The following is a 23,358-nucleotide window of genomic DNA, read 5'->3' as shown; positions in this document are numbered from 1 at the left end:
CTATTTAAACTCTAGTAAATCTTAGAACTCAAAAGGCTCTGCGTCCCTCATGGAGTTTTAATATCTGGCGTTCTTACGTTGAGTACTCGTGTTCTAAGGCCAGATGTTTTAAAGTCAAAAGTTCGTTGTTTTTTATTAGGTCCCACAAGACTGCCGATGTGAGGACGATTCATCTCGCGTGTGTCCGGAGATTGATTACAACCCATCGTGTAATATCAATAAATAAGTATTTAAAAATTATTCAAACCATGGCTGATTAAAGTTTTAACTTCCCATTTATCGGACAAGACAGATTTTCTACTCAGATAAACACGGCAATTCATCACGAGGAGTTTCCCTGCAGATGATTGGGTTTGTGATCCCCGCCCCCACCCCATGGCCAGCAAAATCAGGACACAGAGACCATGTTCAATCTTATCCTCTGCAGCTCACTTCAGTTCATATTACACAAAGTTGATGTATTATGGCAAACAAGATTTGTGCTTCCATTTGTCTGCAATGTCCCAGCGTTTTTGACATCAAAACATGTTTACTGATAGCCGTTTTATAGGTTTCAGGAGAGTCGAATGAAGGTTCCGGGAAGGAACTGTTATTGTCAATATGCCTTTATGGCGTTTTTTAACGATCTGCTGAAGAAAGTTTGTTCAATTATAAGCTAATAATGAATCCTTCTTCATCCGCAAACGTGTTATATTTGTCAAGCGAGGATAAAGCTATTCAGAAAGGGATGGGAACATTTTGTGATAACAACATATGCTCTATGAATGGAAATAATTCGCGTAGCAATTTGCATTTGGAACTCGGGTTATTGGTATTGGTACATCTACCCAAATAATTTAGTTATTGTGTTGTAGACATGTGGTGCACGCGATTGCCTATAAAACTTCCAAATGTATAAATGGGTAGAACGCTAAAGCATATTTCAACAGTAATTAAGTTATGTCACGGCGTCTCATCTTAATGTGGATGCAGAGATCAAATTGCCACAAGTCGAAAATGCTTAGCACCGGTATGGTGCTGCTAAACTTTAGTGAAACCTAAAACCTAGGATTTGTGAAGCGAATCCTTTCATCTAAAAGACTCACCTCATCAAAGACAAACTTTGGAACGTATGAGACGAATATTTATGCTGTCATCGATATTTATGGTCATCAAACAAGAGAGTAAGACAATTTCACTCTCCATGTTGTCAGTTTAATGTCAACTGGTTCTGTTTATGATTACCACAGAAAACTACGTTCATAACGAAAAAGCTAATAACGAACTGACGGACATAACGAACTCATTTGTTAGTTTCGGACATATGCTGTATTTATGTTTTTGTGTATAAATGCTTATAACAAACTACGGTGAAAACGAACTAAAATTAGCGGCCCCTTTGAGTTCGTTATAACCGTAATTTACTGTATATCGTATTTATTTTGCAGTCCCCAGTATATGTCAATCGATATTTGTTGTTCCAGTGTGACCCCGGTATTGGAACCGATGCCTTCTATGACCTGATATATCGGAAACCCAAGATGACCATGGTGATGGGGAGCGCCTGTACAGAGGTCACGAAGATACTCGCCGAAATAGTGCCTTACTGGAATCTCATCCTTGTGAGTATCATGAAGCCTAAACATAGGAAAACAAGGCCACACACACATGTTCACAAAATAGCAACACCATCAACTTCGGATAAAACGAATTCGGATATAGTCTAGTTCTGTCAACCACTTATATGACGAACTCCACGTGATCCTCAAAATAATAATATTTACCATGCATACCTTGGGATGACATTTTGGCTGGGCCTGTCATATATTCGTTATATCCGTCTTTCGTTATATCCTTAGTTTACGGGTAGCCTATTGGTTAAAGCGTTCGCTCGTCACGCCGAAGGCCCGGGTTCGATTCCCGACATGGGTACAGTGTGTGAAGCCCATATCTGGTGTCCCCCGGCGTGATATTGCTGGAATATTGCGAAAAGCAATACTCACTCACTCCTTAGTTTGTCAAGGGTTACAACGACTCGTATTCAAATTCAGGAACAACAGTAACTAATGTTATGTTTGTTTCGATCACCTGAAGGAAGAATGTTGGATGGCCACTTTTCTCAATGAAATCAGAAGTTCGTTTTATCCGGAGATCGTGATAGCCGGAGTTCACTTATAATGAGTTACAAATGATGCGATACATATTTGACACTTGCGGTGCAGCTGGCCTCTCCAACTGCTGACGTTTCCTTTACCCGGTGATTTCAACGGCTCCCATAATTCAGTCGTATAAAAAATCCTTGGTTTCACCCACGGCTCAATGATAAGACTGCCATTTAGCTCCCAGGATTGCCTCTCAGCGGAGGTGTCGTTATCGGTGTACAAGTAGAATGGAATGCCTACTTTGATATTGATTGCCGTAGATCTTATCTGAGACCAATGTATACTTGGGGGGAAATAACTTTTTTCGTAAACATGGGTCTGAAACAGAACTTAGAGTGGTTTTAATTAATTTGTAATCGTCTTTTTTAATCATGCACATTATGCATGATCAAGCAGTAAAGTTGGAGTGAATAACGCCGTGCTCCATTATTTCCTATTGGCTACCAATTTGATGAAAGTGACTAAAGGCTCTCTGGCTTGTATGATGCATGTCATAGTATCCCCAGTGCGAAGATCGATGCTCGTGATGTCAGTCACTAGATTGTCTGATCCAGATCCCTTTTTTACCCACCACCGTCATAGTGCCGCGTTAAGCAACATACAAACCACACCGATCCTACAACTGGCGACTGCGTCGTTCACAAGCTTCTAAAACGTACCCTTATGATAGCTACATGATACCGACAGACGCCTGGTGGAAGTGAAAATTTGACAGATACAGGATGGAACTGACAGATTCTTGACCCGTGAAGATCCGGGGTAGAATAGGTCTTCAGCAACCCATGCTTGCCGGAAAAGGCGACTATGCTTGTCGTTAGAGGCAACTAACGGCATCAGGTGGTCAGGCTCGCTGACTTGGTTGATGCATGTCATCGTATCCCCAGTGCTTAGATCGATGCTCGTGATGTCAATCACTGGATTGTCTGGTCTCGATTATTTACAGACCGCCGTCATAAAGCTGTAATATTGCTGTATATCATCATCATCATCTGACAGATACTTAATGGCACTGAGAAACTCTTGACGCAAATGAAAAAAACTTGATGGAACTGACAGATACATGATGGAATTGGTGGACGCCTGATGCACCTGACAGACGCTTGATGGAACTGTGAAACGCTTGATGGAACTGTGAAACGCTTGATGGAACTGTGAAACTCTTGATGCATCTGATAGATACATTGATGGAACTGACAGACCCTTGATGGAACTGTGAAACGCTTGATGTATCTGATAGATTCATTGATGGAACTGACAGACGCTTGATGGAACTGTGAAACGCTTGACGCATATGATAGATACATTGATGGAACTGACAGACGCTTGGTGGAACTGTGAAACTCTTGATGCAGCTGATAGATACATTGATGGAACTGACAGACGCTTGGTGGAACTGTGAAACTCTTGATGCATCTGATAGATACATTGATGGAACTGACAGACGCTTGATGGAACTGTGAAACGCTTGATGCATCTGATAGATACATTGATGAAACTGACAGACGCTTGATGGAACTGTGAAACTCTTGACGCATCTGAAAGATACATTGATGCACCTGACAGACGCTTGATGGAACTGTGAAACTCTGAATGCATCTGATAGATACATTGATGGAACTGACAGACGCTTGGTGGAACTGTGAAACTCTTGATGCATCTGATAGATTCATTGATGGAACTGACAGACGCTTGGTGGAACTGTGAAACTCTTGATGTATCTGATAGATTCATTGATGGAACTGACAGACGCTTGGTGGAACTGTGAAACTCTTGACGCATCTGATAGATACATTGATGGAACTGACAGACGCTTGATGGAACTGTGAAACACTTGATGCATCTGATAGATTCATTGATGGAACTGACAGACGCTTGGTGGAACTGTGAAACTCTTGATGCATCTAAAAGATACATTGATGGAACTGACAGACGCTTGGTGGAACTGTGAAACTCTTGATGCATCTGATAGATACATTGATGGAACTGACAGACGCTTGGTGGAACTGTGAAACTCTTGATGCATCTGAAAGATACATTGATGGAACTGACAGACGCTTGGTGGAACTGTGAAACTCTTGATGTATCTGATAGATTCATTGATGAAACTGACAGACCCTTGATGGAACTGTGAAACTCTTGACGCATCTGATAGATACATTGATGGAACTGACAGACGCTTGATGGAACTGTGAAACACTTGATGCATCTGATAGATACATTGATGGAACTGACAGACGCTTGGTGGAACTGTGAAACTCTTGATGCATCTGATAGATACATTGATGGAACTGACAGACGCTTGATGGAACTGTGAAACTCTTGACGCATCTGAAAGATACATTGATGGAACTGACAGACGCTTGATGGAACTGTGAAACTCTTGATGCATCCGAAATAATTTATTACTGATCCCCTTATGGAACAATCATGTACCTATATCGACAAATATCTAATTGAATGGACAAGTACATGCATGGTGAAACGGTAAGAATGTTGGTCTGTCTGAGCCATTACCTTGATAGTAAGTTTCACCAACTTGTGAACGTCTAAGACCTGCATCACTTCGGGATTCCATCCTAAGTCAAGCCAACGGAGTAATAAAACTGAAATACTGTTCGTTGACAGTAAAGGGCGTTAAACCACTCACTCACTCACTCATTCCTAGTACAAGCTTTCACTGTGTGTTGTTCCGACACAGAATGACGGTTACAAAAATACTACCTAATGCTACAAAGCCAAGTCAAGACATTCCGTTTTCCAAGTTTGTAAGGAAGTACATGTAATGGAATTTCAGACCCGTCATTTGGTTGTAACAAACAATGATTGCATAAATGCAAATCACAGCTAATTAGATTGAAAGCGTTAGGTAGACACGCTTCTCTGGTGTCTGTTGTCGATTTCCTTTCAACACTCAATCTTTAATTTCAATCTTGACAAGAAATCAGCATTGCTATTGGCTTTGCAACAATCACTCCGTCTTGAGACTGTAGTGGAGGAGAAAATAATGGGGCGTTGACAGTGGGTCGCGATTGGTCCTCGTGCGTCAAGTAGACAGTTTCCACTACCCTCAGGCACTACAGACCAGTTTCACTCAGAACCCGGGTATTCAATAGAGCATGCAAGATAAGAAATTCCGGCGGCGACAGCAAACACGAAGTATCTTCGTTGAACAACTTCCAATGTGTGTATAATGGCGTTTTTTACTGACGGCCAAAAGAAATCTTACCACTTAAAAAATGAAACTGCAAAAATTTGAAAACTAAATCAATGCAAAACACATCGTCCAAACACAACAATGCTCTGTGCAGATAGTGATACACGTTCACGGCACGTTTTTTTTTTATAAAATGCGAAAAAGTTAAAAAACGTTCCGCTTTGGCAGTCGAAACGCTCAATAAGGGTACATAAACGACACGGGTGATATGTCAGAGACTCACGCTGACAAAGAGAAACACCACACCACGACTGTCACCCGAACAACGCGAGCGGGCACTGGGTATGATACAGACAGGAGTCACCCATGCCTACATTGCTGGAACCTTTAGTTGCTCCCGCGTTGTTGTAGCTCACCTGATACAACGTTATAGACAGACCGTGTAGACATCAGACAGGATCCCAGGGTAACTACGCCCAAAAAAGACTTCCGGTTCTTCCGTACTTTGCATCTCTGGAATCGATTCCTTACAGTGAGTGAGTGAGCGAACATGGTTTTACGCCGCTTTTAGCAACATTCCAACAATATCACGACGAGGGACACCAGAAATGGGCTTCACACATTGTACCCATGTCGGGTACCCGACCGCCCCTTTTGACAGTGAAATAATAGAAATATTCATGACGAAATTTCAAGAAGTGACTTTTCTTTTGCGGTTAAGTTTATAATAACCAGTCCCCGTATCCCATACTTGTCATCCGAATGGGAATCGAGTTCACGTTGTGATCTAGCTTCTTGTGTTTTTCATGCATTCCACGGGATAGAATAGGTCTTCAGCAACCCATGCTTGTCATAAGAGGCGACTAACGGGATCAGGTGGTCAGGCTCGCTAACTTGGTTGATGCATATCATCGTATCCCAATTGCGTGGATCGATGCTCATGATATCAATCACCGGATTGTCTGGTCAAGACTCGATTAATTACAGACCGCCATCATATAGCTGGAATAATGCTCAGTGCGGCATTAAACAACAAACCAACCAACCAATCATGCAGTCTACAATTGGTTAGCTTGCACCAGACTCGACCATTGACTGGTCATTGTGAAGTTGTCGGAACGTGGCTGACTCTGACGTGAAACAACATCCACTCACTCATAATCCTGCATCCATAATCGACCTCTGTGCTACAACAGTTGTATGCGTTTATGTTTGAGAGTTGGTCATACGGATGAGGGTGGACATACATGTAGATAACCAAGTAGTCTATGGTTGTTCAGAGTTGTTTCCCTTGGGCACGCCAGAAACCTGTAATTGTGGGTTCGGATCCCGGTTCGCCCCGATTATGTTTCACGGTTTGTCAGCACGATACCTGTGCCAGTGGGTTTCACCAAAGTGGTAAACGTCTAAGACCTGCATCACTTAGGGCTTTTCCCCATTGACACGCCCATATAACTGAAATACTGATCAAAGCGACGTTAAACCCATCTAACTCGCTTTGCGAAATCGGGCCGGGACAGTAATGTTTTCCGCTACCTGGGTGTTTTCTGAATCTTTGACTAGAAACATATCTCTTAGATTACTTAAGTTTCTATTATGCGTCATTCAATATCCTGGGAACCATTGAAACGATATCACGTTATCTGATTTTTCAGGCATCGTGATGTCAGTACTCGACTTAAACCTATGCTAGTCATATAGAATAACGACACGACTTAGTTGCATTTGGGTTATGCCTAGTCTGTGTTACAGACCCTGATACAAATATATCAACTACAGCCCATGCAAGTCTATAATGTTTGGCAAGTCTAGATTACTGCAGTATCAGACTGAAAATGAAGAGAATCACTGGACTCCCTTTTTATTATATTTTTATTAAGATAACTGAACAACTGTTTTTTTCTGTACGATATGTTCATTTCAGAGGCTATATGTAAGTCTAGGTTATGCCCATTGTTTCAGCTGGCTGTTCATTGTAACTACGCCGTATGTGTATATGCTGATGTTAGACGAAACCATTTAGATCAGAGGGTGGTAAGCTTTGTTTTAGGATCTTAATTGTTATGTAAATTGCCACGTATTCGTAGCCCCTGGGGCTCTTGGGTTGTGATTTTTGTAAAAGAAATAATTTGTTGGCAGGTTTAATCACAAAAATAAATTGTTCGGGGACATGTCCTGAAAATAACTGTTTTACAAAGTTGTGTTTCGCATTGAGCGGCTCCTTCCTCCAGAGAAAATATTGCGTGAGTTGAGGCAGTGACTGAAATACTATCTCTAACTCTGTCTCTAACTCTGTCTCTAACTCTGTCTCTAACAGAAACTTCCAGGCTGTGAACTCCCCCGAACTGTTAATGGTGGGGGCGGTCGGGTAGCCTAGTGGTTAAAGCGTTCGCTCGTTACGCTGAAGACCAGGGTTCGATTCCCGACATGGGTACAATGTGTGAAGCCCATTTCTGGTGTCCCCCGCCGTGATATTGCTGGAATATTGCTAAAAGCGGCGTAAAACAATACTCACTCACTCAGTTAATGGTGGAGACTAACCGGTAATCGGCATTGAGAATATCACAAACGCACAACTATTACCAAAACGTTGTCAAACTCGAGCTGTATAGCGTAATGTGGATAGGATACCGTAATCCTCCTATGAAAACACAATTGACCTCAGCAGATATGAACAGCCTTCATTTTCCCCCTGAATTTGGTTTAACAAACACCCCTCATTTTACCCCTCAGGTTGGTTTAACAACAAACAGAATGTAATTACAGAAATAATTATCGATCTGACTTGATGGAACATTCTTTTCTGATACAACCATTCCAAATGTAATAAAAAATGATTTGCTGCTAACATTTGAACTTTATATGGGCTCCGCGATCGTGTTAAGGCACCAGAAGGGTTGTACGATACTAATCCACGCAAGAGGACGTCCAAGGCCGTTGTGTAATCAACTTCATATTTTGATAGACGAAATTCATTACATTTGTAGCATGTGAAAGAGACGACGGTCAGTCGGTAACACAACACAGCCTCGGAGGGGCCGGATAGTGTCCAGGTAATGTTATCTCTGCCTGCGGAGCAATGTTAAACAGCCTCCGGCTGGGTCAGAATGACGATGGCATGGTGCAGTAATTGTTAAACGACAAGGGTTTCAACATGTTGCTATATACCATGATGTTCTCACCCTCCTGTCACTGGAAGTAAGTTTCAGGTGAAGAAGAGACGTGATTCTTACTGGTTGAAAAGTGGCCCACTTTTTAACATTTTATGACATTTCACCAGAAATTGGATTATGGCTTCTTGATTCTGTGTTGAGGATAATCATTACTGGAGTCTTGCTTCCTGTAAAACACGTCATGAAATGAAGTTTGTGTAAGTCAAACTCATGTTTGGCTGTCGAAGACAGAGAACAAGGTTTAACGGTTTGGAAGAGTATTTGTTTGTTGTTAAATGTTGCACTAAGCAATATTCCGGCTGTATAATGGCGGCCTGTTTATAATCGAGTATGTACCAGACAACCAGCGATTGATATTATGAGCTACGTTGTCGGGGTATGCTGACACGAAATCATCTGGCGCGCCGACCCTGACCACCAGATCTGTCCAGTGGCACAATGCGACAAGCAAGTTCCTGGGGTTGGTTGGTTGGTTTGTTGTTTTACGCCGCACTCAGCAATATTACAGCTATATGACGACGGTCTGTAAATAAACGAGCCTGGACCAGACACTCCAGTGACTGATATCATGAGCATCGATCCACGCAATTGGGATCGATGACATGTTTCAACCAAGTCAGCGAGCCTGACCACCAGATCCCGTTAGTCGCCTTTTACGACAACCATAGTCGCCAAGTTCCTGGGGATCTACACAGAAAGCATACACCCGTGTTTACTGATGGCCAGTTATAAAATGGAGAAAAAAAATATTCGATGGTGATGAATTTGATACGGCTATCATAGTTGTGCTTTTGACCTTAGTGTTGCAGTGTTTCGGCAACTGTTTTCAGCCCAGTAAGGTTTAAATAACGTCAGTAATGTTTTCTTTTTATCAAATCCAATTTTCAAGTGAATACTTTCTTTTGTCCACTCTGTTTCATTTTCCTGTGGCAAAATGCACTGAATATTAAATACCATATCAATGAATTAAAATGTATTCCTCCACTTCACCAGACTCGCTATTGTGTCGATATGGACATATAAAGATTACCACATTGTAGAGACAATGACCCAAGACATTTGTTAGATGGCAGTCTGGCTGCCTGCACATGCATGGTTATTCCATCCCCGTATCTCTGATGCAATGCAAGCGACACAAGCTTTCAAACCCAGTCAAAGGTTGTATGATCCTTTGTGATTTGTTGATGTTTAATCTTGCCATGTATCATCTCCGCCTTCTGAAATTAGTTTCTCTGGGATGTGTCACACTACCAATTAAAGATGAGACGCCGTACTCACAATCACGGCCAATAACGACGGTATGGTTCTTACTTTCAGAGCCAGAGATGAATCTGCCTCTTTCATTGACCACAGCAGTTTCATGTTTGAAAGTTATAATTGAAATCCCACCTAGCTGTGGTACATGTTTTCATCAATTCTGAACTGCACGTGAAGACATCCGGTTGAAGTGTCATACCCTTAGTGTAACATCGACACAGACACTCGTCCCTTACTGTAACATCGACACGAACACTCGCCCCTTACTGTAACATCGACACGGACACTCACCCCTAATGGTAACATCGACACGAACAGTCGCCCCTTACTGTAACATCGTCACGAACACTCGCCCCTTACTGTAACATCGTCACGAACACTCGCCCCTTACTGTAACATCGACACGAAGAGATCGCCCCTTACTGTAACATCGACACGAACACTCGCCCCTTACTGTAACATCGACACGAACACTCGCCCCTTACTGTAACATCGACACGAACACTCGCCCCTTACTGTAACATCGTCACGAACACTCGCCCCTTACTGTAACATCGACACGGACACTCGCCCCTTACTGTAACATCGACACGAACAGTCGCCCCTTACTGTAACATCGACACGAACACTCGCCCCTTACTGTAACATCGACACGAACAGTCGCCCCTTACTGTAACATCGACACGAACACTCGCCCCTTACTGTAACATCGACACGAACACTCGCCCCTTACTGTAACATCGACACGAAGAGATCGCCCCTTACTGTAACATCGACACGAACACTCGCCCCTTACTGTAACATCGACACGAAGAGATCGCCCCTTACTGTAACATCGACACGAACACTCGCCCCTTACTGTAACATCGACACGAACACTCGCCCCTTACTGTAACATCGACACGGACACTCACCCCTAATGGTAACATCGACACGAACAGTCGCCCCTTACTGTAACATCGACACGAACACTGGCCCCTTTTTAACTTAAAGTTGAATATATGTTGATTTACATGTAGGAATTACATAAATTCTGAATACTAAAAATAACTGAAAACGATTTGTTCAGGATGAAAGATGATAAGGTTCTTTTTGACAATTAGATTTGGCACATGGAAAAATGTGGCAACCTTTTGTCCCAAGCGTTTAAAGAATGTAACAGCACGATTGTTTTCTTTAATAAACATATGAATGTTAAACTTACGACCACATTAACTAGAGATTTATAGCTAAGATACACGGAAAAGATCGATTTTCCAAAGTTTTTAGAAATGAGCTGGTCCGTCATTAACGTTTTTGTCGTGCATTTGTCTGCAATGGTGATGCACATATATAATGCATTTGAACAATAAAATACGTTTTACAGTAAAATATAAACATCTTCCAAAGAAATCTTAAAACGGCGTTTTTCGCACATTGATCACTAATGTACGAACAAATCAAGCTCTCATGAACAGTCACATAAACCCGATTAACTTCGAGGCAGATTAGTTTAGTTTCGCCATTTGAACAATTCTATTGTGTGCGAAATGGTCCTGATGAAACGTTATCTTCTTCCATCCATTATATACCAATATGGAATTCCACTCACAGGAATACCAGCTCTGACAAATGTGCGGTCTCATGCCAGCTGTTGACACCCTCTAAGCGATTCTTCTCAAAACTTGATTTTGTCGGACAGAAAATTTGCAAATATGATAATCTTGATTACAAAAAAAGGGTTGAGGAATTTTGATTTTAATCCGACATCGAGCTTTTGAACCGCTCCCTAAGAGTACAGAAGATGGCAGTTGGTGTTCGTGCAACCGTTCAGTCATTGTGGGACAACCGATGCCACCCTTCTCTCATTCCTCCTCATATATATATATGGTAAATTATCAAATCATATTTGAGAATTATAATTAGGAAAATCTGTACGACACACATACGTCGATCAATACATTGCAAGACACAAAGGAAACGTCTCATCGAAATAATCTCAAGCCTCGCAGAACTACCAGACCCTGGACCTGATCCTTACCATTGGACCTCTTCATAGGCGTCCCTTTTATTTCATTGTTCCTTGTAGATGCCATATTTGGTCTTCATTCATGGTTTTACTGGTTCGGGTGGTCTGAGAGAGTATTTAGTATTTTTACCGGGACTTGTTTGTTTTTTCGTCCTGCATAACCCACAGTGCTGACATCGGAACTCGGGCGTCTCGCATCTCTCTGGAAACCAATGGAAACGACGAACAAGCTTGATCAGTGGAAGATATGTTCCCAGGTCAATTCATCACATGAGTTTCAAAAAAATCAAACGGTCCGAACCTGTGTTGAGATCAATCAGTTGAATTAATCTGTCAAGAGAATTCTCCGTGTTTTTTGATAGATTTTCTCAAATGCGAATCGAATGATGTTATTTATCTGTTTGAACCCGGATGCTAACGTTAAAGGCCCTGGATAAGTTTCTCCTAGGCACATTCCATGTTAGCGTGCATTGGTGCAGAAAAGCCGATCGAAGGCTTTTTAAATTCGAATAACGTGACTTACACAAAGGAGCTTTTCGAATCAGCCGAGCGATATATGAATGATTCACTAAAACACACACTTCGCATAGTCAGTAGAATTATGCTGATATTGCGTTTGAGATTACATAGTCACGTTCAGAGATGAAATGTGTCTACGAGCCAATGCTCGTTATTGAACGCTTACAGTTTTCTACTATATTGAACACTTTTTTGCATAATCGCCAAGAGTTACACGAACGAGGTTTATAATACAATTTACCAGACATAAATCCATTTCGAACCCAAATATGTTAACATATTCTTTGGTTATGGGTGTTTTGCAGGCATTGTTTACACCTTTGGGATGGTCTTATGTTATCTGAAACTTTCTAATGTAAAACTAATTATTAAAATGTGCAGGTATATAGGTATCCTGACGATAGTCGTTTTTGATATTTGTCTTTTTCTAGCGTAATTAAGATTTTACACAATGGGAGGCAGCAAACGAGAGAAGTATTAATGAAATTAATGTCACGTTTTTCTATAACGTGATATTCTTGACGTTGAACGAAAACTGTGAACATTGTACTGACACTATATAAAACTTCATCTCTTGTAGATATCTCATGCTGCCACGTCACCTGCTTTGAGTGAAAGAGAGAAATATAATACGTTCTTCCGTCTTGCGCCAGGGGATTCTTCTCTCAATCCTGCTCGGCGCATGCTCATTCAATACTTCCGGTGGAATACAGTTGCTACACTTTACGAAGATAAAGAAAAATTTTCACTTGTAAGTAGAAAGTAGAGCCTGCTTGTGTTTATGATGCCAATGTCACAGGTTATCATAGAGATGGTTCGGAAAAAACTCCGACACACAAAAAAGTCGCCGAGAAAATATTTTTAATATAATTGTTAATAATTATGAGTATAATGAGCGATATGATATGGTATTATGAACAAGGATCCACGTCGGGGTACGTTGACACGTCACTAACCAAGTCACCGGGTCTGACCACCGATCCAGTTGCTCGCCTTTTACGTCCAGCATAAGTCAATAGGGATCAATTCTGACCCAGAATCCCCATGGCTTCCCATTTAAGTCGCCTCTTACTACTAGCAATGGGGTGCTGGGGGCGCATCTAGATGTCCTTATAAGTGATATGAGACATTTCCCTGAAATTTGGGCAACGAGTCTTTGCCAGTGATGCACATATATAACTCCAATTTGATGTTCGGTAATTTGAATGGCTTGATTTGATTACCAAGATTGCTAGGACTGTTGGTCAGAGCCTTTTTACCATATACTATATCTGTTCCCAGTTAACATCTAACGCAACATACTTCATTCTGCGGGGCAGAATATTCTGATTTCTAGTCTCCTTACACAAGCGCAATGTAAAAAAATCCATAATCTTATAAAGGTTTTATAATGTTCGACGTGAAAAACACATCAACTATTGCACACTGGGGATGTAAGCTTAATAATCACCTGCAATATGTCACTAAGAATAGATTGAAATATGACATTAAAGCAGCACGAACGCCATGATTGGTGATGAGTAGCCATTCATTCGTGTGTATCTGATATACATCAAGAAGCACATATCCCTTTGGATGGCTATACGTGTTGAGCTGATCTCGTTAGGCAGCCTTCTATAGCGTTTATGGATATTTCTCATCTATCAAGGGCCCGACCGACGTGAACTTAGTAAAGAGAATCGTCAAAGATTCTGTTGCTTTCAATTAGCCGGACAACATGGTCATCCCATGGTGGTGACCGCTCGGACACTAATGCCTGTTAGACCGCAGGGTGATTAACCGATGATGCATGACTGCAGGGAGAGAGTTGCATCAAAGGTGATTCCCTGACAGTCCCGTAGACTTGGGGCATAGGGAACTCAACAGGTTCAGGGTAGATGCTAATTAGTGTTCAGCTGATTGCTTCCTGAACATATACTCGTATCGACGTCAAAAGAACAAAAGAATCACAGATTACACTGTGATCCGTTTTAAAAAGCTACCCCTTCAAAACTGTGAAGCTCAAAATGCATGAAACAATGGATGTTAGTATCTACATCATGAAATGCCAGGAATCTTGCGTTCGACATCTAATCATCACTTTATTTCACATTCATGGCTCACAGTTTTAAGGGACGTTTATCTGGGATATACTGTGGAGATGCTTCTGAAATATTTAGAAAGGTTAAGACATATTCAAATATTAGACAACATTAGGGACTGACAAGAGGTGTTTGTGGTGTGAAGAAGTGTTAGAGAGAATGGGTGATACCCTGGCTTTAACGACCCAGTACAGTTTTAGCACTGGAATTGTCAACATGATAGCATGGATTGTGGTTTGTCGACTTCTGCATGGAAGTAGCTAAATCAATTACAATTCAGTTCTTCATCACCATGGGGTTTGTTTTCCAGGCAATGGACGATATGGGTGACGTGTTCGACAACCACAACATCTCTACCGTCGCGGCGCTGTCCTTTACGTCGAAGAACGAAGTGCCTCAAAAAATGAAGAAGTTAAAAGTAGGTTTGATTACGTTGCGTGTTCGCTGTCAGTAGAAGTCAGGGAGGGGATTTAGGTGAGGCAGCATACGTATAGGTCAATGACACAAAGAATGTCAGAATGTCTTACAAAATGATAATGTCATGCATATTGTCGGTGTCTTACAAGGAGGCCAGTGATATACATGATCTCAGTTTCATGCAAAATATCAATGCCATACATATTGTCTGACAAGGAGGTCAGTTACATACAGAATGTCAGCTTCATACAAGAAATGTTGATCGCATACATATTGTCAGTGTTAGACAAAGAGGTCAGTGACATACAGAATGTCAGCTTCATACAAGAAATGTTGATCGCATACATATTGTCAGTGAAAAAACAAAGAGGTCAGTGACATACATGATGTCAGTTTCATACAAACTATTAATGCACTACATATTGTCTGTGTCTGACAAGGAGGTCATTGACATACATATTCCAATGACATAAAGACATTTTATATGCAAAGATGTCATACATAATGTCAAACACATACAACTGGTCAATGTCATTCATAGGTGAAAACGTTAATTGTGTAAAAAGACTATATTTCTCAAAAAGGTCTGTGCCTAAGTATTAGATTAAGAACCACCGCGTCTCTTACATATAAAGATATGTAAATGCAATATAAATGTTGACAAGCAAATCGCTACATATATGCACAGTTTCTACAAAGCAAATTCTATGAATTGAATGTAATTATCAACATCATGAAATGTCAAGAGTATAACATCTTGCAGAATTATAAAGTTTCAGTATCATCACTTTATTTCACTTTCATGGATAACACACGTGTTATAATGTCATATATATATATAATTTATATACTTGAAGAAACACGATGTAATAATTAAATGTATGTATGTCTTAGACTTAATATTTCATCCGCTGTGTCAGTGATGTTTCATCAACAGGATACCATCTTTAATGTCTACAGTCTACTTAGTACGTTAATGTCAGCCTTGGCATTATCCCTTGGTTTTATAGTACCTGAGCATGATGATTAGACCGAGTTTGCGCGAGATCATTGCTGCAATTTGGCAGTATCAGTTACATGTATAGTAAAACTTAACCACTTCGCGTATGTGAATGCATACAAATAACTGTGCAGAATATAATAGATGTGTCTAACCTTTGCAGACTCTGGACGTTCGGATCTTGATCGGAGGATTTTCGCAGGCTTCTGCGAGGCAAGTGTTCTGTGAGGTTTGTCTTGGTTTACAAAGATATCAGTACTTTCTAAAATATATCAGTGACCACTTCCTCTGTCTTACCTATTGACAGGTTACAATAACTGAGTTCGGTTTAACAAGGCTGTTAAAACGTCAGTTCTACCTCGACGTGTCTGTAATGTAAGGAAGGTCGTACACGTTCTGCAAATTTTGAAACTCACGGGTACTTGTAGTGTGACGTACCAATGATCACCTTTGGGGAACGTCTGGGAATCGAACCCCCCTGACCAGTGGATCTTGGGACGCAACTGGTACTAACGGACTGTCCAGCTTATTGTGGTGGCTCAGGAGTCAATGTCAACTGTGTACCCTGGCGTTAACAACACGATTGAATTGCGTTTGTTTGGGGCACATTATTTAGGTGGTCGATGTTCTCGTAACAGATTCTTCAAAACAGGTATGATTAAATGATCTTAAGAACATCCTGTCCGGATTTACTAGGGTTCGCTTTATCATTTTATAGATCGACATACTTATTTAATGACAACTACAATGTAGTGTAACTGAAGTTATTAATATCGCCACTTTAAGCAATACACCAGCAGCACGGCGTTGATCACAACAGTTTTACACAATGAACCTTACAGTGTCTCACAAGTACAGTCTCCTGCTGCTGAAACCGAGGCAACAAGGGTCGATTCAAATATTATAGTCGAAGACCGAGTTCAAACATTTCGAATCCGTTATCTCGGATTCATCTTGAAATTCACCAACGGCCTAAAATACGTGTTGTTTACTTATCTTAACCTCATCATGTCGAACCTCTGGGTATTTCGAAGTTTCCTTTGATTTCTTTAACTTCGACATACAAGCAGTCCGATGTATCTCCCAAACGGGATTAAGTATTGAGTGTTTAAACGGCTAAAAAAAACTGTTATTTCATTGTATTGTTATAATACAAGTATACACCATCGAGATGCTCAAATGCTCAAACACCCGTGAAGATTCGGGGTAGAATAAATCTTCAGAAAACCCATGCATGTCCTAAAAGGCGATTATGCTTGTCGTAAAAGGCGCCTAACGGGATCGGGTGGTCAGGCTCGCTGACTTGGTTGATGCATGCCATCGTATCCCCAGTGCGTAGATCGATGCTCGTGATGTCAATCACTGGATTGTCTGGTCATGACTTGATTATTTACAGACCACCGTCATATAGGTGGAATATTGCCGAGTGCGGCGTTAAACAACACCAAACAAACAAACTAGATGCTAAAATTTGAGAAAATTTAAGCCACGTAAAGTCACATCTCTCGCCCCCTCGGGTACCTTACGTTTTAATTTTAGTCGGCCATTACGTCGACTCTGCCAAATAATTATACACATCCGCGAGATACACATCAATTAAGAAATAAGAAAGAGTAAGAAATATCATTTAAAAGAATGGACTGTACTGATGCTTAGTTGACACTAAAAAAATACATGGTTTATACTTATAAAGTTCGCACAATACGACACTGCTGATGGGAATGTGATTTTATCTTAAACAATAAAGAACGTGTTTTGCAACGGCCACATTTTGATTAAAGATGATTAACACTGACAAATGTTGTTACAATGTGGAAATAAGCAGAAATAAACGTATGCGTATGCTTGATACAGGCCTACAAGTTGGGTATGTACGGTCACCGCTACGTATGGCTCCTTGTCGGGAGCTTCCTCGACACTTGGTGGAACAGCACCGACGTCATCGGCTGCACACGACAACAACTACGGGAAGCGGCGGAGGGGTACATCATCGTGTCCAGTCTCAACAACCTCATGGGCGATACTATGTCTGTGGCTAATCTGGTAGGTAGCCTGTAATAAGGAAATTATTAATAATAACAATCGCTTATATTCACCTATTATAATGGGAGGGTGTGGTTTAACGTGGGGTTCTTCATGACAGAAGTGTATTGAACACTTTTGCACACATTTCTTTGTCTGATGACCCTCTTCTGAAGCATGTCAAGACTCATGATGAAAACAAGGCATTCCACTGTGTCCTTTAAACGTGCTAAGGGTGTAGGACATAATTTCAATGTCAGTGTTGATTTAGTTGATGGTTCAGTACCGCTGGACTGTACAGAAATATGTGTCAGCCAAGCGAAGTGCCAGGTCAAATCGGCTCAAGGGGGGGCTATCTGAACGACCATTGCATCGAGTTTATGTGCAGTGTGGAGGAGAGAACGGCAACCCAACAGAGTCCTTCACTTGGATGAAGTCAGCTGGCCTGAAAAGATATTTGCTGCTCAAGACCAGTTACTTCCCGCTCGAAACCGTCAGTGTGTGATTTTGCATCAAAATGTCAATCTGAAATGTAGAATATGCAATGAATTTAATGAGACTGTCCAACACATTGTTGGTGCACGCCCAGCTTTAGCATAAACATAAACATTAAGCGACATGAAGGAGTGGCTCGATCTTTTTATTTCTGTCTTCGCCATGCTTGTGGTTTTGACAAAGATGTCCATCCATGGTACGACCCAGACTTGTAGAGGGCGTCATGGAAATGATAAATACAAAATTCTTTGAAATAGGCCCGTAAACGGCCTGAGACCTATCCAGGCCAACAAACCTGATCTCGTCCTTTTTAAAAAATCCAATGAAATCATTGATATCATTGAGATTTTTGTACCTGTTATCACTTATGTGATTGACATGATTCAGGAAAAACGTGGCAAATATGCGGATCTCGCTTTCGAAATGTTCAGCTTGCATCCACAGAACCAAGTTCTCCGACCCATTGTTCTTGGTGCCTTATGTTACCTCTCAATCTGTTGACTGACGTTGGGAGAGCTCCCGTTTTTGCTGCCAGGAATACAACCCTTCTGACAATCTGGGTATTTAAGAAGGCTGCAGTTAGGGGGAGTTTTCACATTCTCCGAAACGTTTTGGGCGGGTCGACAAGGCAGCGCTTCCTGAGAGAAGCCCCATGTCTGGGCTGCGTGTAGAGGGGACACAGGCCGTGAGCTGATGACGAGCCTAACCAGCTAGGATCACCCAAACACTCTTTGCTGCATTCATTTATTTTAATCTGTACATAATAATATTAATAATAATCATAAGGACGATGATGGTGAAGATGATGATGATGATGAGTTGGGAACTGGGTTAAGGGCAAACCGAATCCAATAAAGACAATAGAAGGATAGTTGGAGCAATTGATTAGTCTTAATGACGCATTGAATATAACAACCTTTAGCATGGATTCCTGATATCCGATAAGACCTCCCCAGCATCTGGAGCACCGAGTGGTTCCTTTATTTGTTGAAGAGCATCACCAGTGCTGCTCCAGTTCTTTTACACTAAGGGCGGCATCGCACTTCAGTGGGTTTCCGGGAAAACATTGCTACATGTACATGTGAGAATGTAATATATATGTACATGTAACAATGTTTTCTCGGAAACCAGGAGATCCACTTCCAGGTTATCATGGTCGCAGCACGCAATATCCCTCCTGGGGCTGTATTATATGAAAGACAGCAATATCTCCCGTTTCCATGGTATTTCTGAGACAACAGAAAGTAGAGTTAATGATGTGAAGTAACGAAATGGGTGTGCTGGACAATGTAAAATAGTAATCGTTTCTTACGTTTAGAATAGTAGAGCACATGGACGTGTGTTTGATTTAAACCCTTCCCCAGTTTCCATTACGAAGGACAAGAAAGACTTCAGTAGTGAAGGTCTTCTCTTAGAGGACAAAAATGTGCAAGTTGAGATTTGGAACTCGGTGAATAATGTCTCCAGGGCACCGGTAGTTTGTTGTTAACAGTTACACTTCCGTGTTGAGATAAAACGTAAATATGAATGGAGACGACTGTATATGTGATTAGATTTGTGTAAGTGAGGCAGTAGGCCAATGGTATTCCAGTATGCGGACATGTGGCATAATGAGACAATGGTACAATGATTGCCTTTGGAAGGTTTGTCTGTCTTCTAAAACGAGGGAGCAAGCGAGCGAAGGGATCCACAGATGCGTACTTCTTACGCTACATTGCATGCACGTACAACCACTTCACCGTTGTAAAACTGACTATGTCCTCCTGCTCTTACAGAAGCCAATATGTCCACATAACATCGATCCAATACACTCACCTAAACCTCCATACACTTTATTATGATGACGTTTCATTCTTTCATTGTGCTTACAGACAACGGGGGAGTTTCAGCGCGAGTACTGGGAGAACAACGGGTCTGTGCCAATGAGCATGTACGCCAGCACGACGTACGACACCATGTGGACAATAGCCTTAACACTGAGGGCGACTCTGGAACGCGCGGACACAGGCAACAACAGCCTCCCCGACCTCAGACGGCTCAACTACTCCGACATGCGCCCTGTCAAGGACGCCTTCATGAAAACCATTGAAGACCTGGGTTTTGTTGGAGTCTCGGTGGGTGTGGGTGTTGATGTAGATGTGGGTGTGGGTGTGGGTGTGGGTGTGGGTGTGGGTGTAGGTGTGGGTGTTGATGTAGATGTGGGTGTGGGTGTGGGTGTGGGTGTGGGTGTGGATGTAGGTGTGGGCAAACGAAAGTTTTCACCCATGTTTGATGGTGGCTGTAAATGACACATGGTTATTCCATGGTGATCTTGGATCTTCAGTAGGCAGTTGGCAGTGTTTCGGCCACTGTTCTTACCCTAGTAACGTTTTGATTACATTTGTAATGTGTTGGTCAAACCCATGCTTATATTTTCTTTTGCCCGGCAGTTCAGAGGTGGCTATTTGTACATGTAGATATGGGCGTGGTTGCTGGTGAGGGTGTGGTTGTGGAGATGTGCGTTGTTGTGGTGTGGGTGTTGGTGTTGTTGTTGTTGTGGGTGTGGGCGTGGTTGCTGGTGAGGGTGTGGTTGTGGAAATGTGCGTTGTTGTGGTGTGGGTGTTGGTGTTGTTGTTGTTGTTGGTGGTGTGGGCGTGGTTGTGGGTGAGGGTGTGGGCATGGATGTGGGGATGTGCTTTGTTGTGGTGTGGGTGTTGGCGTGGTTGTGGGTGAGGGCGTGGTTGTGGGTGTGGTTGTGGATGAGGGTGTGGGCGTGGTTGTGGTTTCGGTGAGGGTGTGGGCGTGGTTGTGGGTGTGGGCGTGCATGTGGTTGTGGCTAAGGGTGTGGGCGTGGGTGAGGGTGTGGTTGTGGATGAGTGTGTGGGCGTGGTTGTGGGTGTGCATGTGGTTGTGGGTGAGGGTGTGGGAGTGGTTGTGGGTGAGGGTGTGGTTGTGGATGCGGGTGTGGTTGGGGTTGTGGGTGTGGTTGTGAAGATGGGCTTGGTTGTGGGTGTCGATATTAAAACACAGATATGGAATAGGATGCCAGATGAGATTGTTGATCTATATACTGACAGATGTGTTTAAGAGCAGAATCTGTCAGGTCAAAGGCCAGAAGCGTTATGTTAGTGCACAGCCGGTTGTTTCTTTTTGTGCTCATCAATTTAACCTAACGTAACGCAACCTCCTGCCTTGCTGAACATTGCACTCAACCCTACCTCGAAGAATAACCATATGATCAAAAGAATCATGTGTTTTGCAAACAGATAAAAAATACTTATCGTATGGAAAGCCCCCCCACAAAAACCGTCTATCAGTCAAGAATACCTAAATTCAACAATAAGTAAAATCCAGACAGGCGTGCATTATTTTGCGGGCAAATAAAAAAGATCTAAGAAATGAAAGCCTTTGTTGGTATGTACTTCGGTCTTACAATCATCACATATCTGCACCGGTGAATAAGACCTTATATTCTATCCCCATTTTATATTTCATTTAGCAATGTGTTTTCATCTAACAGGGCCCCGTCTCCTTCAAAGGCTCGGACAGAGAAAGTATAGCAGTCATCTATCAAAATCAAGGTAACTGTCAATCCGTATCAATGTTGTTTTGATGCTAGATTCCTATGCCATTACGGGAGAAATGTGTTATGCAATATCGACTTGTCTTTTACGATGAAATCATCCGAATGAAATACCGATGCATGAAAGCTGAGAGAGGGTGCTGATTATTACGGTACTCAAATTCTTAAAAACCTTTATTGTGCACTCTGGAGAACCTTCCACTACTTATGTCAAGCTCCTTGCAAGCCCTAATCTTCATTTGGTGTATGTACATGTACTTCAATGTGTGCTATGAATAGCCATAAGGAGGATTCTGTACCCATAGTAAAGAATCGAAGTAAAATAGGTTACAGAAAATTAACATGTCAACTCATTTAAGTGATTGGAATTGGAACATGTTTTCGTTACATAAAGGTTTTGTCGTTCTTTTCACTTTTTAACGAAAAATATGTACTTTTACCAGCGGGTTTTTGTTTTATATTTCATATTTTCTGTTTACTTTTCTTGTAGCTTACGTTATTTCTCGTCTCTTTTTCTGTTTGTTTGTTGTTTAACGCCCCATTGGGCATTATTCCAGCTATATGACGGCGGTCTGTAAAAAATCGACTCTGGACCACCAAAACGTCTCATTACTGTAATAATACACGTAAACGCAAGATACGAACAAGTCTGAATATTATTGCTTCATCACATACGAATTAAGTTTACTCGATGAGTGGACAATTTAATTTTTAAAGTTTTGGTTCTTGTAAGATGTAAGTACCTTGGATATACAATAATTGGTACATGTACATGTATCTGATTTAACATTATAATTCTCTGTGACGTGACAGACGACTGTAATTTGGATCATGTGGTCATGATGTTATTCATCGGCTGATTGAGCCTCCTCATACCTATACAGACAGTTGTCCTCGTTGTCATCCAGTCCCGGTTGTGTAGCTGGAACAGTGTAATGGCACAGTAATACTAGAATACAATTCAGCTTCTATGTTATTAAAATGGCGCAACCTCCTGCATTGCTTGGCATTTGATCACTGAGGGCACACAACCCCACCTAGAAGAATAAACATCTGATCAACGGAATCATGTGTTTTGCAAATTGATAAAAAATAATTACAAAAACCGAATATCTATAAAAGATACGGTAACCTCTCGTTCACAAAAAGTAAAATCCAGGCTGGCGTTCATTCTTATGCGGTCAAAAACACAAGAGATAAACAATTGGGTCTTTTTGAATTCTAAAATCCAAATACCAGGCATTTGAAAAGAAACCCGTAAATGTGTTTTTTTGCACATTAAGATAGATATAAACTGACGTCCAAAAGAAACTTTACCAGAGTTTGAAATCACTCTTGCTCAAACATAACAAAACATACATATATGAAGTAAAGTGTATTGAGAAGATCAATATATCAACATAATCAACACTGAAAATGACAATCATACCGCAACCGAGAATAACGTCAGAGCCCCGCAAAGTTGGGTGTGGTACAAAACTCGAGCTTTCAGAATCATGGACAATAGGCAGAGTACATAAACAATCGCT

General features: G+C 41.5%; 1 protein-coding gene across 1 annotated transcript in view; it reads left to right on the top strand.

Annotated features, from left to right (window-relative positions):
* LOC139450094 (gamma-aminobutyric acid type B receptor subunit 2-like) overlaps positions 1-23,358 on the top strand; it is a 134,617-nt gene that overhangs the window by 79,841 nt on the left and 31,418 nt on the right. The window contains exons 2-8 of the mRNA XM_071231732.1: positions 1,464-1,601; positions 12,833-13,003; positions 14,644-14,751; positions 15,914-15,979; positions 17,605-17,793; positions 20,139-20,381; positions 21,767-21,827. Of these exons, the coding sequence (XP_071087833.1) occupies positions 1,464-1,601; positions 12,833-13,003; positions 14,644-14,751; positions 15,914-15,979; positions 17,605-17,793; positions 20,139-20,381; positions 21,767-21,827 (976 nt within the window). The remainder of the gene's footprint in view (positions 1-1,463; positions 1,602-12,832; positions 13,004-14,643; positions 14,752-15,913; positions 15,980-17,604; positions 17,794-20,138; positions 20,382-21,766; positions 21,828-23,358) is intronic.

Source organism: Haliotis cracherodii, unplaced genomic scaffold (assembly GCF_022045235.1).
Source record: "Haliotis cracherodii isolate W230 unplaced genomic scaffold, xgHalCrac1.p SCAF_8, whole genome shotgun sequence".
Lineage (NCBI taxonomy): Eukaryota > Metazoa > Mollusca > Gastropoda > Lepetellida > Haliotidae > Haliotis > Haliotis cracherodii.
This window is presented reverse-complemented; position numbering and strand designations above follow the sequence as displayed.